General features: G+C 46.8%; 1 protein-coding gene across 4 annotated transcripts in view; it reads left to right on the top strand.

Moving 5' to 3' along the window:
• Positions 1-1,872: 1,872 nt before the first annotated feature.
• Positions 1,873-12,935, top strand: part of Srgap2 (SLIT-ROBO Rho GTPase activating protein 2) — a 205,438-nt gene continuing 194,375 nt past the window's right edge. For 3 of the 4 annotated variants that reach the window (XM_051204128.1, XM_051204127.1, XM_051204129.1), the window contains exon 1: positions 1,873-2,409. In XM_051204128.1, the coding sequence (XP_051060085.1) occupies positions 2,343-2,409 (67 nt within the window). In that variant the 5' untranslated portion in view covers positions 1,873-2,342. The remainder of the gene's footprint in view (positions 2,410-12,935) is intronic. The other variant, XM_051204130.1, reaches the window with a different exon arrangement.

Genomic DNA, 12,935 nt, shown 5'->3' with positions numbered 1-12,935 from the left:
CGAACTGCGTAGAAGAGGGTGGCGGGGAGGAGATCGCTAAGTGGGAAGCGGAACCTGGGGCCTGGGACCCGTCGCGGCAGAGCCAGGTAAAGGCTCCTTCCCCCTTCCCTCTCCGTTTGCCTGGCTGCTGCCCGGACTGAACAAACCCGGACTGGGCGGGTGGACACGGCGCGGATGCTGCTGCTGCTGCTGCTGCTCTCGGCGGTGCCGCCGCCCACGGTCCTCACACCGCCCTCCTGGGCCCGCGACCCTCCAGATCCCCCCAGCGCAGCCCATAATACTTCCCAGGACTGCTCATCTCCCCGCCCATCCCTGCATCGCAGCGCACTGTCCTCTCGCGGCGACACCGCCCTCCCGCAGCCCCTTTGCACACGGCTGGCCGGGTCCACCGCGGGGCCTCGCCGTAACGGTCCGCTGGCCTCGTCCCTGGTCGCCCAGCCTTGGCTGGCAGCCCAAGACCCGAAAAGATGGGGCGCCCCTCAGGGCTCGCGGGGCTCTCTCTCCGTCTGGCCCTGCAGCCTTGTCTCCCGGGGCTCGCCACCCGCTCCCATATCCAAACCTCATGCGGGTCCCCAAAGTTGCCAACACCCTGCACTTGGTGCCGCAGCCCACCGCGGCCTCTCCCGCTACTTTGCCCCCAGAGCCGTCTTCTCGCTCGGCGCCCTCTCTGGCTGTGCACGCTCGGGCCGCCCGTGCTGGCCCGTGCTCTCTCCCGACTCGGGACCCCACCTCACGCCCGCCTCCCGCTTCCTGCCCGCCCGCCCGCCCCGCGCGGCCTCAGCTAGCTCGCTCTTCCTGCGCGCGGCCCTTCCTCCAGCCGCCGGGAGTAGGCGACACTGCCTGGAGCCGCCCGTGCGCCGGCGGGGACCGGGCGGCCTAGGAGGCAGGGGCCCGCTGCAGCGCTGGAGCCCTTCCCTTCCCTTCAGCCTCCCTGCCGCCGCCTCCCGCAGCGACTGTCTCTGATGCCTCCCACCCGACTGGGATTGGGTGCGGTATTTGTGATCGCTGGGCTTGGGGTGGGGTGTGCAAAAACTATTGGGGGTGCCATTTCGAGGCACCCTCGCCCCTGCCTTGTGGGAGGCGACTGCCGCTTTCCGCCTCCCCCTATTCCCGGGTTTTCCCGGCTTAGACCCTCGCCTCTAGCCCGTTTCCTGCTTCTGCCGACCACATTGTTTTCCTGGATGTCCCGTGCGGAGCGGGCCCTTCCTGCAGCGGCCGCTCCCCCCCCGCGCTTCCCCGGCTTTGCTGCCAGGAGAAGCTAGTTACCAAAAACAAAACAACTGGGAGGAGGGTCGGGAAGGGAAGAAAAGTTGTGGCCGTCTGGTACGTCCCCTCTGGTATTGATCCATTGATCCTGTAGGTGTCTGGGAGGTGCCCTAGCGGGGGGTCAGGGGCCGCGTCGCGGGCTCGGCGGGAGAGCCCCTCTTGGATTAGCTGGGCAGGGGAGAGATTGCACAGATGCCGCAGTCCCCAGCTCTGCTTTCCCGCCGCAGTCCCCGCCCGGAGCACGCGCTGCTGCCGGCTGCTCCAAAGTGTTCTCTTTCTGCCTTAAAACAATCCCGAGGGAGCTGCTTTCTCCCTGCCTCGCCACGCCGGGTCTTTGGGCTGAACGGGCGGTGTTAGGCCAAGATGAATGAGCCAAAGCTGGACTCCGAGTGTCATCCCCGACCCCACCCCTGTTGCGATTAGGATCTGCCCTAGGACTGATCGCCCCCTCCCCCCTTTTTTTTTTGCATTTACAGGCTAGTGAACCGGAGCAAACGACTTCCGATCCACTCCGCGCTGCAGCGGCACCCTTTTGGGATTTGATTTGCAGCATCTTTGAGCTGGTACCACACACACACACACACACACACACACACACACACACACACACACACACAACCGAGAAGCACGCCTAGCCTTCCCTTGGCACCCTGAGACAATCCCACTCCCTCCCGGGGACACGACTGGGCGCGTCCACACCCCCGCATCCCTTACACCATGTTGTGCGGAAGGACTTCCACTCCCCGCCAGTGTCGTTGATGTCAGACCCCAGGCCAGCCTCAGGGCGCTGCAGTTCTGGCTAATGCTGCGGCTGTGGCTAGGGCTTTAGTACATAAGCCAGCCGCCGCTGCCGCCACCACCCCTTTCCCCGCCGGCCTCAGCGCCCACAGTCTGCATGTGTGTGTGGTAGCCGGCTACCCATCCTGCCGCCCGTGTTCCCCCGGAGCTCTGGAGACCACCGCGGGGGCTTTCTCTGCCCGTGGGAGAAGTGGCCTTGGAGAAATTGATTTCGGTGGTTGGATTTTTCTCGTGGATCTATCAATTGACAGTTCGGATTTGGAAGAAAGAAGGAAAACATGACGTCTCCAGCCAAATTCAAAAAGGATAAGGAGATCATCGCAGAGTACGATACTCAGGTCAAAGGTAAGAATTTTTTAAATTAGCATATGCTCTGTAGACTGGTGAGGAGGCATGTGTTTCCACCCCAATTTTCAGGGCGTTCGTGTCTTGGGTGGAGCAGATGGCAAGTTGACCCCAGAGGTGGTTTTCATAGGTGGGTCGGAGCCTTGGAATGCTCAACAGTGTCAGGTGCCACGGGCACTGGGAGTGGGCTTTAGGAGCATCTTTGTGGGGCTGTCCATTATTTTTGGCAGCATTTCCCCAAAGGCCCGGTGGGGGAGGGGCCGGAGGCTCTCCGGAGAGAGGAAAAAAAGCTGCAATTCGCCTTTGGGTGTCTTGAGTCAGGCTTCCTTGAAGGACAGCTGAAATCTGACAGGTGTTTATTTCAAAGGTTGAAGAAGAGTCCAGACAGAAAGGCAACCTTGAGAAGGTGTATCATTTGGAGAGACCTGGGAGAGGCGGGCTTTTTCTGGTGCACTGTATTAAAGCGTGGGGGTTTGCCACAACGCTGGATTCAGGGAGACCTTAGCCATATTGGGTGCAGCTTGTACTTGCCTGGCCCATGGTCACCCTGCATACAATCACAGGCCAGAAAGAAGACCATAGCAAGTCATTTCCATCCTCACCTAACCCTGAGGGAGTTGAGCTGTTTGGGGTTTCAGAGTGGTGCTGAACCTGGAAAATGGGAAGGCATAATTGTCTAACCCCCCTGTCCCTGTGTTGCCACCGCAGCCCCAGAATAACATGCTTCTAAAGATCCATTCCCCTTTCAGCAAAGATGTGAAGGGCTAAGGCAGAGTTGTAGACCTGGGGGAACCAAGTGCTTGCTCCCCGCGTGCTCAAATTGGCTTCTCAAATCGAAGCCCATACCCAAATAGCTTTTCCTTATCCAGCCTGCGGGTGAAGGAGCCCTAGCCTGTGTTTGTGTAGGCACTGCCCCTTCCTGACCAGTCACTGGGAAGAGCCATGTGGCTCTAGCCCATTGAGACCTTAGCTGGGAAGCAGGAGAGGTGGGTGGCCGTGAATGTTACACCACATGGTTGGAGCTCTGAGTTTTTCCTTTGTTTCAGGGTACAGAGGGAGGGGCCCCTCCTTCTTTCCCTGCACCAATGCTAGGAGACCTTTTCCTATCTTAGAGGACTTGGGAAAGGCCATGTCTCCCCTGGAATGATTGCCTTGGGTGTGGGTTAGAGGTAGAGTGTGAAATAGGTAGTCCCTTTTTTTCTTGGAAGGTTGAAAGGTAGTTTGAAGTCATCATTGTGTCTGCAGGCTTTTTTTTTTTTTTTTTTTTTTTTTAAGTATATATTATCAGTTTGGTCAATGCAGGAGGTGCTTTAAGGGACCTTCAATCCACTTGACTGCAAATATTGGTCAGTTTTATTACAAGGATGGGGTAGTTGACTGATGATAGCTCCAGTTGGATTGGAATTGAGAGAGGCATGATTTTGAGTTATGACTGAGGTCTTGGCCCCTTGTCACTGATCATAATCCCAGCCTGTTTTTGTAAACAATGGCCATTGGCCTCTATGTCCTGTCCAGATGCAATGCTTTCTGCTTTTGCAATGCCCGCCCCCACTACAGTTTTGGCCAGATATGCCATTTAAAAAATGTGTTCTATTTCTAACTGTTGCCAGAGGGAGTGATATTAACTTTGATTTTGCCAGGTGGTTCTCCAGAAGCACACAGTTTGACTAAGGCACAAAGTGTTTTTACATTTTTTTTTTGTTTGTTTGTTTTCTTTTTCTTTTTTGAAGGTTCAGGGCTGACAGGTATCAGAATTTGCTGATTTTTTTTTCCTCAAAATTAAATACTTTGTATATTCACAGATATTGCTGAGATGATGTAATGCAGTTAGCTACTTGGAGTTTCTCTTCCACCTGCAGACTACCGACTGTTTTGTTTTGTGTCACTATTTTTCCATTGACTCTATTCAGGAGTTAGAACTAGGATTTTGTAGGTGGCTGACCCCGATTACTATCTCGAGGAGGTGCTTTGGGAACCGATTTGGTTTGGTCCTCTCAGTCTACAGCTGAGGAGAACATAGAACAACTGAAGAGGTTTGTTCAAGGTCACGCAGCTAGGTGGTAGCAGATCGGAAGGTAGCATTAGTTTTATGGCTTCTGTGTCTTCTCAGTGGAAATAGCATCTGATCATGGTGGAAAAAAATCCTTAAGGCAAAAATCAGGTGATGGGTAATAGTAGTGATAGGATAATAGTCTTCTTTGGGTGCTCATTTTGTGCATCGTCGCGTCCCAATGAATGGTCTGGTGTAATTGTCACACCCCTTCAGGAAGTGTTTTGCCATTTGAGGACATGAGGAAACTGAGGCATGAGAGGGTCAAAAGCCCTTTCAAGGTCACACAATCAGAATTAGCAGCTTTACTTCCTTGTTTTATTTATTAACTGTTTATCGAATGCCGAGTGTGTGTTCTAGGACTTTATACATCAGCGAAGAAGACAGAATTCCAGACCCTTTTGGAGCTTACATTTTAGAACCATACTTCTGGCGGGAGACTTCAGAGGGCCTGAGGTCAGGGTTGTCGACGTGGCTTACTACCTGACCATCTATCAGAAATAAGAATTTCGTCTTTTTTTTTTTTTTTTTTGTAAAACATTGTGTCTTGTTTGTTTTGCCTTTTAGAAACAGGATCTCAGTGTGTAGGTCAGGCTAGTCTGGAATTGACTCTGTAGCTCAGGTTGGCCTTGGATCTGTGACAAGTCTTCTTTAGTCAGCCTTGTAAGCCTGGGCATACAGGTGTGAGCCTCTACACTCTGCCGAGCTCCAGTGTTTCATGCACTCTGTGAGACTCATCTACCTTCTTCAGGGAGCCTTCTGTCTGTCTTGCCAGCTAGTCAGGCTGCATTGGAGTGTCTACTCTCAGAGCACCAGAGTAGGAGTGGAGCACGTTCCAGTTTAAGTTTGTTGAGGAGTAACAAATGTGTCATGTGCCTGTCACTTAAATCCTTTGGCCAGGCATGGTGGCTTATGCTTGCAGTCCTAGCATGTTAGAGGCTGTGGCAGGTTTGCTGAGAATTTGAGGCCAGCCTGGACTACATAATGAATTGCAGGCTAGCCTAGAGTAAAGGGAGATCCTGTTCCAGAAACAAAATCAAATCAAATCATATCAAATCAAACCAACAAAACCAAACAACCCTCCCCCCAAACAAACCCAGACAGACCACTACCAGCAAAACTCCCTTACTCTTTGAACACTAATTTCCTTTAATGTATGAGTAGATAAACTGTCTGAAAATAGGGTTGCATGTGTCTACCTACTTCTTAGTCAGAATTGTGTGAATCAAGTAGACTCTAAATTTGGATTCTCCCCCATTTTGTGTCTCCTTAAAAGCACCTGCTTGCATGCACGCTGAGGAATTTCTGAGGTCTGAGCATCAGTCCTACCCCAGTGTGGTTGTAAGGGGCAGGAGCAATGCCCCCTTAGTCAGTCTGCTGTGTGGCTGCCTTCTTACAAACCACCATTGTTTCTGCCTTGTGGGTGTTTAGATTCCCTTGGAAAGTTCATGTCTTTCAGTGTCCAACTCACAAGCGCTAATGTTCTTAGTCTTTTCACATGACTTTTTCTTTTTCAAATTTATAAAGTGCTTTCATATACATGCATTTCTGGAAATTCTTGACAGCCCTGATGAGAGTCGTGATTAGAAACTGGTTCATTTGACCTGTAGCCTGCTGGCATCCTTGCTGGTATTTGAGCGCTGGATGGTGGTGAAGGATGGGACGTAGAATGAAGATGATGGTCTGGGTGGGTGAATTCCTAGCACTGGCCAGCATGCCCCAAGTCCTTCTTTAATTAGGTGTCAAGGGTGTTCTCCCCCCTCTATAATTTCAACTTCCTCCACCACTAAGAAGTAAAATTGTTACCATTTTTTATTTTATTTTGACACACGGCCCTCCTTCCTTCCTTCCTTTTCTTTCTTCTTTTCATTCATTCATTCTTTCTTTCTTTCTTTCTTTCTTTCTTTCTTTCTTTCTTTCTTTTTTTTTTTTTAAGATGGTGTCTCAATGTAGTCTGGCTGTCCTTGAACTCTGTATTGACCAGGCTGGCCTCAAACTCACAACGATCCATCCACAAAGACAGGGTCTTGCTATATATTTGTTGGGCTTGAACTCACAGTGATCTTCCTGCCTTAGCCTTCCAAATCTGGGATTACATTTGGAACATTCTGATAGGAAAAGCACCAGCAATTGCCAAAAACAGTGTAAGTCTTTTGGTACTCTTTGGTAGCTGGAGATGAAATTTCAACTCTAGTCATATTGTGTGTGCACTTGTGCTTGGGAATGCCAATTGGTGGAATTAAACAAGCCTGTTCTCAGGGGAGGGCTGAGACGCTTCTAGTGCATGCCAACAAAGGTCTTTTCCCTGAAGTGTCTTTGCTCCCAGCCTCCACCCCTTCCTCCCCAGGGAGACTTTAAACATGATCGGTTTGTGAAAAGCTGCTGTGAAACCCTCAAGCAGACGCTGTTGTCTTCCCTCATTTACGGAACATAGAGACTCAGCAATAAGGTGGTCTCCTAGAAGAAAATGACATTCTTGGAAAAATTCAAGCAACCAGAGTTTCAAGACCCTGAGGGACGGTGATAAAGCTAGGCGCTAGGCCATGCTGGGCAAAACAGTAGTGGTTGGAAACTGTGTTTATGAATACTCCTTAGCTTTGCTATGTCAGGCATTCTCTAGGAAGAATAGAGACAGAAATTTCCTTAGGAGAAGCCCTTTGGGATCTCATTGATTTTTGTACCTCTCAGGCTGAAAGGCAAAGATAAGCCCTTGTGAAGTTTATAGGCTATGACCTGGCTTGGTATATTTTCAGCATCAGCTGGCTCTCAGGTTCTGATTTTTAAATTCCACTGTCTGCTCCAGAAAACTGAGCTGCCTGTATGGTCCCTGTAGAGCTTCCCTTCCTTTCTTTTGGGGAGCCATGTCTACCTCACACTCTAGACTTCTGATGGCTACATTAGGAAAATACTGTACCATGCTGAAAGGAAAAACAGTTGATGTATGATTTCTAGTAGTAAAATTCAAGAGAACAGTTTTACATAGTGGAGAATCTTGGAACCCTGGAAAGTTACTTTGGAAGGAATTTAGTTTGAAAATAAATAATGAGAACTTTAAAAGTTTATAGAATAATACCTTTGATGACGTTGTGTAGCAACTCCCATTTCTTTTTTAACTGATTAGATGCACATACGATTTGTTATACTAATTCTTCAGTGTACAGTTCAGTGTCATTAACTGCATTGACATTGGTTTACAACTGTTACCAGTCATCTATCCGTTGAACTATTTTCATTTGTACCCACCAAACAGCAATCCTTCACTTCTGCTTCTGGCAACCATTTCTCTACTTTCTGTCTCCAACTCTAGGCACCTCATATTAAGTGGAATCATTCAGTATTCACCCACTTGTGACTGGCTTATTTTGCTTAGTTTTTGTTTTAAATTTAGACTTTATATCTGAATCCTCTGCATGAATAACTGCGTGCCAGAAGAGGGCTTCGGGTCCTGTTGTAGATGGTTGTGAGCCACCATGTGAATGCTGGGAATTGAACTCTGGAAGAGCAGCTCTTACACTAAGCCATCTCTCCAGCCCAAGATTTCCATTCTTAAAACCTATTCCTTGGGTGGTGGTGGTGCATGCCTTTAATCCCAGACAGTCAGATCTCTCTGAGTTCAAGGCCAGCCTGGTCTACAGAGCCAGTTCCAGGACAGCTAGGGCTGTTACATAGAGAAACCCTGTCTCACAAAACCAAAACAACAACAAAATAACTAAAACATGTTCTATACTAATATTTTATAAGCCTACACATCCATAAAATCAATGTCTCAGTAACATTTTAGAGTTAAACTTTTAATATGAATTTTTTTTGTGTTTTAAATATGTGGTTATTAGTCTTAATGTGAGCATTATATGTTACTAACAATAAAACTTTATACATTTTAGTAATTATATTAATTAATACATTTTCCTTTGTTTCAAGCAATTTATGGAATCATTTTGTTTTGTTAAGAAACTGGGTCTTTTTACATCAAACTTGCAATGATCTTCTTGCCTCTGTCTCCTAAGTGCTGGGATTATAGGCATATGTCATCTAGCTAGCTTTTGTTTTTAAGTTTTAAGAGACATGATATCACTGTACATATTTAAAGCATAGACTTTAGAGCAGAGGATGTGTAGTTTACTTGCAGGATAGACAGAATGATTGCCTCACATGCATAAAGCCGTGGGTGTGATCCTCAGTACCCGAGTTTGATTCCCAATACTGCATTAACCTGCACAGTGCAGGCCTGTACTCCTCACACTCTCGGAGGTGGGGCAGGAGGGTCGGGAGGTTCAGGGCCATCCTTGGCTCTATAGCCACTTTGAGGCCAGCTGAGGCTATATGAAACTCTTGTCACTAAAAAATGAAGTATCCATATATATATATATATATATATATATGTATGTATGTATGTATGTATGTATATATATATGACCATCAGTACCCATATATATGATCATAACCAAACGTTAGTTGGCAGAACATCCCCAATTTGCTTTTCATTATAATATAAAAATGAAGAACTATAATAACCTGTGTGAGAAATCAGATTAATTTGAAGACAAAAAGATAAAAGCCAGGAATGTCCAAGTTTTAAAAGCTATGACTATTGCTGTGAGTTCCTGAAACTAGTTTCTAGAAAATTGGTTTAACCATGATGAAAAACAGCAGAAAACAAACTGTCTCTAGGGGGTGGGTTAATATTTTTATCTCAGCCATTATTGTATTTTTAGGAGAGAGTGTACAGTGGAGAAAAAAGAAGTCTTGTCCATGTGTTGCTGACAAGTGACAATATCTATTTTCCTATAAACCAGTTCCCAGGGCGTCACACCTCTACAGAAGGGGCCAAAGTGAGCCAGATGCCAAGCAGGAGGCTGGAGACTCCCATGGGAGAATCTCTCCAAAGGCTGTGGAGTTGACTTTTCTGCTAATGGTGAACCCACAGCCTGCTGGACAGAGAGGCCAGCTCTCTGTCCTCCATCTGCTTCTAGTCTATCATTTCAACCATGTTTACCTTTTTGGACCCCAGAGAACTGGAGACCTGTCTGGACTGCTTACCATCCCTTTTACATATTCACTACTTGTTACAGTGTTATCTGGGATTACTGTGTACTAGACATTATCCCAAATACTTTATATTTCTTAGTCCTTACACAAGGAATATATTATTGCCTTCACGTTTACTTAATAAAGAAAGCGAGGTGTAGGCCGTTTGGTGACTTTACCCAGGCCTTGCCCCGGTAAGTGTTCTGTCCCCGTGCAAGCAGGCATTCGAACTTTGGTTGTCACCAGAGTCTGAGTTCTGAATGCTGTCATGGAATGTTCCTCTCTTCCTGCCCAGCCCTGCATGCTCATCTGCTGAAATCCCACCCTTCTAGTCAAATCTATTCTGGGATGCCTTCTGTGGTCATTGTGACCAGAAAGATTCTATTTCACCCACACAGGACTGCTCAGTGGCTCCCTAGGGAATTGACCTTGTCTGTCTTAGGTTTTGACTATTTGTATTTCAGTCTTCTACTTGGAGTTAATTTCTCTCTGTTTTTTTCTTCTCGTGTATGTGGTGAGCTTATTCTGTATGCTTTTGTGTGTGCGTGAAGGTATGCATTCCTGTGTTGGTGTCAGAAATCTTCCTTGATTGCTCTTCTACTTTATTCTCTTTAGGTAGTGTCTCTTAAACCCACAGCTTGCCGATATAAGTAGTTTCACTAGCCAGCTGGTTCTTGGGACCTCCTGTCTTCCAAAGCTACTAGCCTGCTCACCCAGACTTAATGTGTGTTCTGAGGATGAATTCTGGTCCTTTTGCTTGCAAGGCAAGCTGTAACTGCTGAACCATTTCCGCAGCCCTCTTTGCCTCTTGAGACAGGGTCTTCAGGTTGACCTCAAACTATGATTCTCTCGCCTTAGCTTCCTTAGTGTGGTCATGGTAGGTATCTGCCACACTATGGGCTTGTAGGAATGGCACAGTGTTGTCTTATATAATGCAAAGTCTATCGGTGTTGGAACTAGCCTTGAGTTGGAGTCTTGTATCACCTTCATGCTTATTACTCAAGTTCTCTTCTAAGCATCTTCTGTGATATAAGAGAATAAGACTTACCTTCTTGTTACTGCAAGTGTATTGTAAAATACTAACTCAAAGTGAGACAATTATCAAATGCTAAATAGATACGAGGTCCTTTCACATAGGAAAGATGTCTGGAATAGTATTATAGTCTAAACGGTGGGTTTTGGTAAATATTTCTTGACTATGATAATGAATGAGCAAAAGGATGGCCTAGAAATAGACTTTCTTTTAGAAATATTTTTAAACTTTGACCTTGATAAATCACCAAAGTGATTAGAAACAAACAAACGCTCATTACCCTGCTTAGGTCGTGGCATACAGGGTTGTTCCCACTCATTATTTCCCTTTTATCCTGCTCACATTTCCTATGCTGCAGAACTGAAATGCCTCTAGGTTCGGTCCCACATCTTGCTCTGTCGCGCTTTGTCCGTTTTCTGTTCTCTCCTAGAATGGACTTCTCTTCCTGGGGCCTGGTAAGTGCTTTCATCCTTAAAGCTCGGCGTAGATGCAATCACCTCCAGGACACCCTTTCTGCTTCTCTACGTCTCCGCCCACTTTATTTATTTGCGTGTGTCCACCTTCCAGCACATACTAAGCACTTTAAAAACATTCACAAATTAGGCTGGAGAGATGGCTCAGTCATTACAGGCTAGGCTCACAACCAAAAATATTCACAGGTCAAATTGAGCTGTTTTCTGAGCTGAGGTTGGATGTGACATATTACCATGTTATCACACTTCTTCTCCCTCTGTTGCAGAAAAAGCCTTCCCTTAATGTTACTAGAAATTAAAAACAGATTAGACATTGTGAATACTATCATTTCATAAGGACAGGTACTGATTTTCTAGCACGATGGAGCTCCTCTGCAAATGAGACATGATTCATATTTTTATTACACACACCCTTATCCTCTTTTGAGTTTAATGTTCTAGAACTATATTTGAGTTGTTCATATTTCTTCAATCATATACCCCACTATGGGGGGGGGAAGAAACCCAAAAGGTACACACTATTATTATTAGAAACAGTCTTGCTTTGTAGTCTTGTAACACACTGTGTGGAGCCCAGGCTAGCGTAGAACTTGAACTAAACCATATTCCTCAATCTCCTGGATGCTGGGATTTCAAAAGTGAGCCACGCTGCCCGAAAAATACTGAGTGTGAAATTCTCAGGAGTTTAAAAGTAAAGCCTTTTTGTAGTTAAAGCAAAATGCAGTCTGTATTTATCTAGGGTTTGTTTACCTTTTTTACCAGGTGTCCAAAAATCCCAATTTGAGAAAAATTTGATCTGTCCTGACCAGGAATTAAGGGCTTTAACTTGTTAGGGTACCGTTTTAAAGCATGGCTAGAAACAGCTCCATGGTTTGCAGCACATGAGGAGGAAAGGTTCGAGAGGACAAACAGGAAAAGCTCTCTTCCTTGGTTTTTCAAGTCATTTGTTGTTTAGTAGCCTTGACCTTATTTGTGTATTATGATTGGAACACACACACACACACACACACACACACACACACACACACACCCCTACCTTCCTCCCCCTGAGGAAGAAAAACATCTAGTATATGTGCCTTTTCCTTTTTTATTCTTAAGGATACTATCTGTTGGTACAAGGCAGAATCTCCCCACCAATCTGGTTTTGCTTTAAATGCATTAATCATTAGGTGGGTAAGGCATTTTCAGAAGTTGACATTATCTGTGCTGCTTAAGCCCAGCTTCTGTAGTTACAGCCATGACACAGAAGGCAAGGTCTGAATGCTCTTCCTGGAGAAGACTTCACCAGCCATGGGTGGCCGGAATGGCCAGGACTCCACAGGGTGATAGAGAACAGAAAACAAAGGGGCCCAAGAAAGAGGGTGAAACTTGTCAAGACATATCCTGCCAGGAGCTAGCGTGCTCTCTCTCTCTCTCTCTCTCTCTCTCTCTCTCTCTCTCTCTCTCTCTCTCTCTCTTTTCCCCTCCTCCTCTGCCCCCTCTCCCCTTCACTCCCTCATCCACCCACACCCAGTGTGTGTGTGTGTGTGTGTGTGTGTGTGTGTGTGTACATACCGGTACCAGAGCTTGTTGGATGAGTGAGCTGCTTTTTGGGAGGCAACTGGACTAGAGAGGTGGGTATTTTGAAGCCGTGTTTCTTATCTACAAATTGGGGGCACCAATTCTGGCTTTCACTAGCAGTGGAGCTGATGGTTAGCACTTATTAAGGGCTTCATAGGTCTAATCTGTGTTTTGAAAGCTTTACATATATTAGTCCAGGGATTTCCCAATGGCTCTATGAGGTAACTATTGTTATTATCATCCCAGTTTCACAGATGAAGCAAAATGAAGTTAAACGGGTTGTGCCAAGGCCCACTAGGAAGTAGTGAGGGAGGCAGCCAGCCCACACTGACTCAATGTTGTCGTGAGGCTCAGACGGAAGGCCTCACTTGGATGCTGGATG

This window comes from Phodopus roborovskii, unplaced genomic scaffold (genome assembly GCF_943737965.1).
Source record: "Phodopus roborovskii unplaced genomic scaffold, PHOROB, whole genome shotgun sequence".
NCBI classification, from domain to species: Eukaryota; Metazoa; Chordata; class Mammalia; order Rodentia; family Cricetidae; genus Phodopus; species Phodopus roborovskii.
The sequence above is the reverse complement of the archived record's forward strand: the minus strand, read 5'-3'. Positions and strand labels throughout refer to the sequence as shown.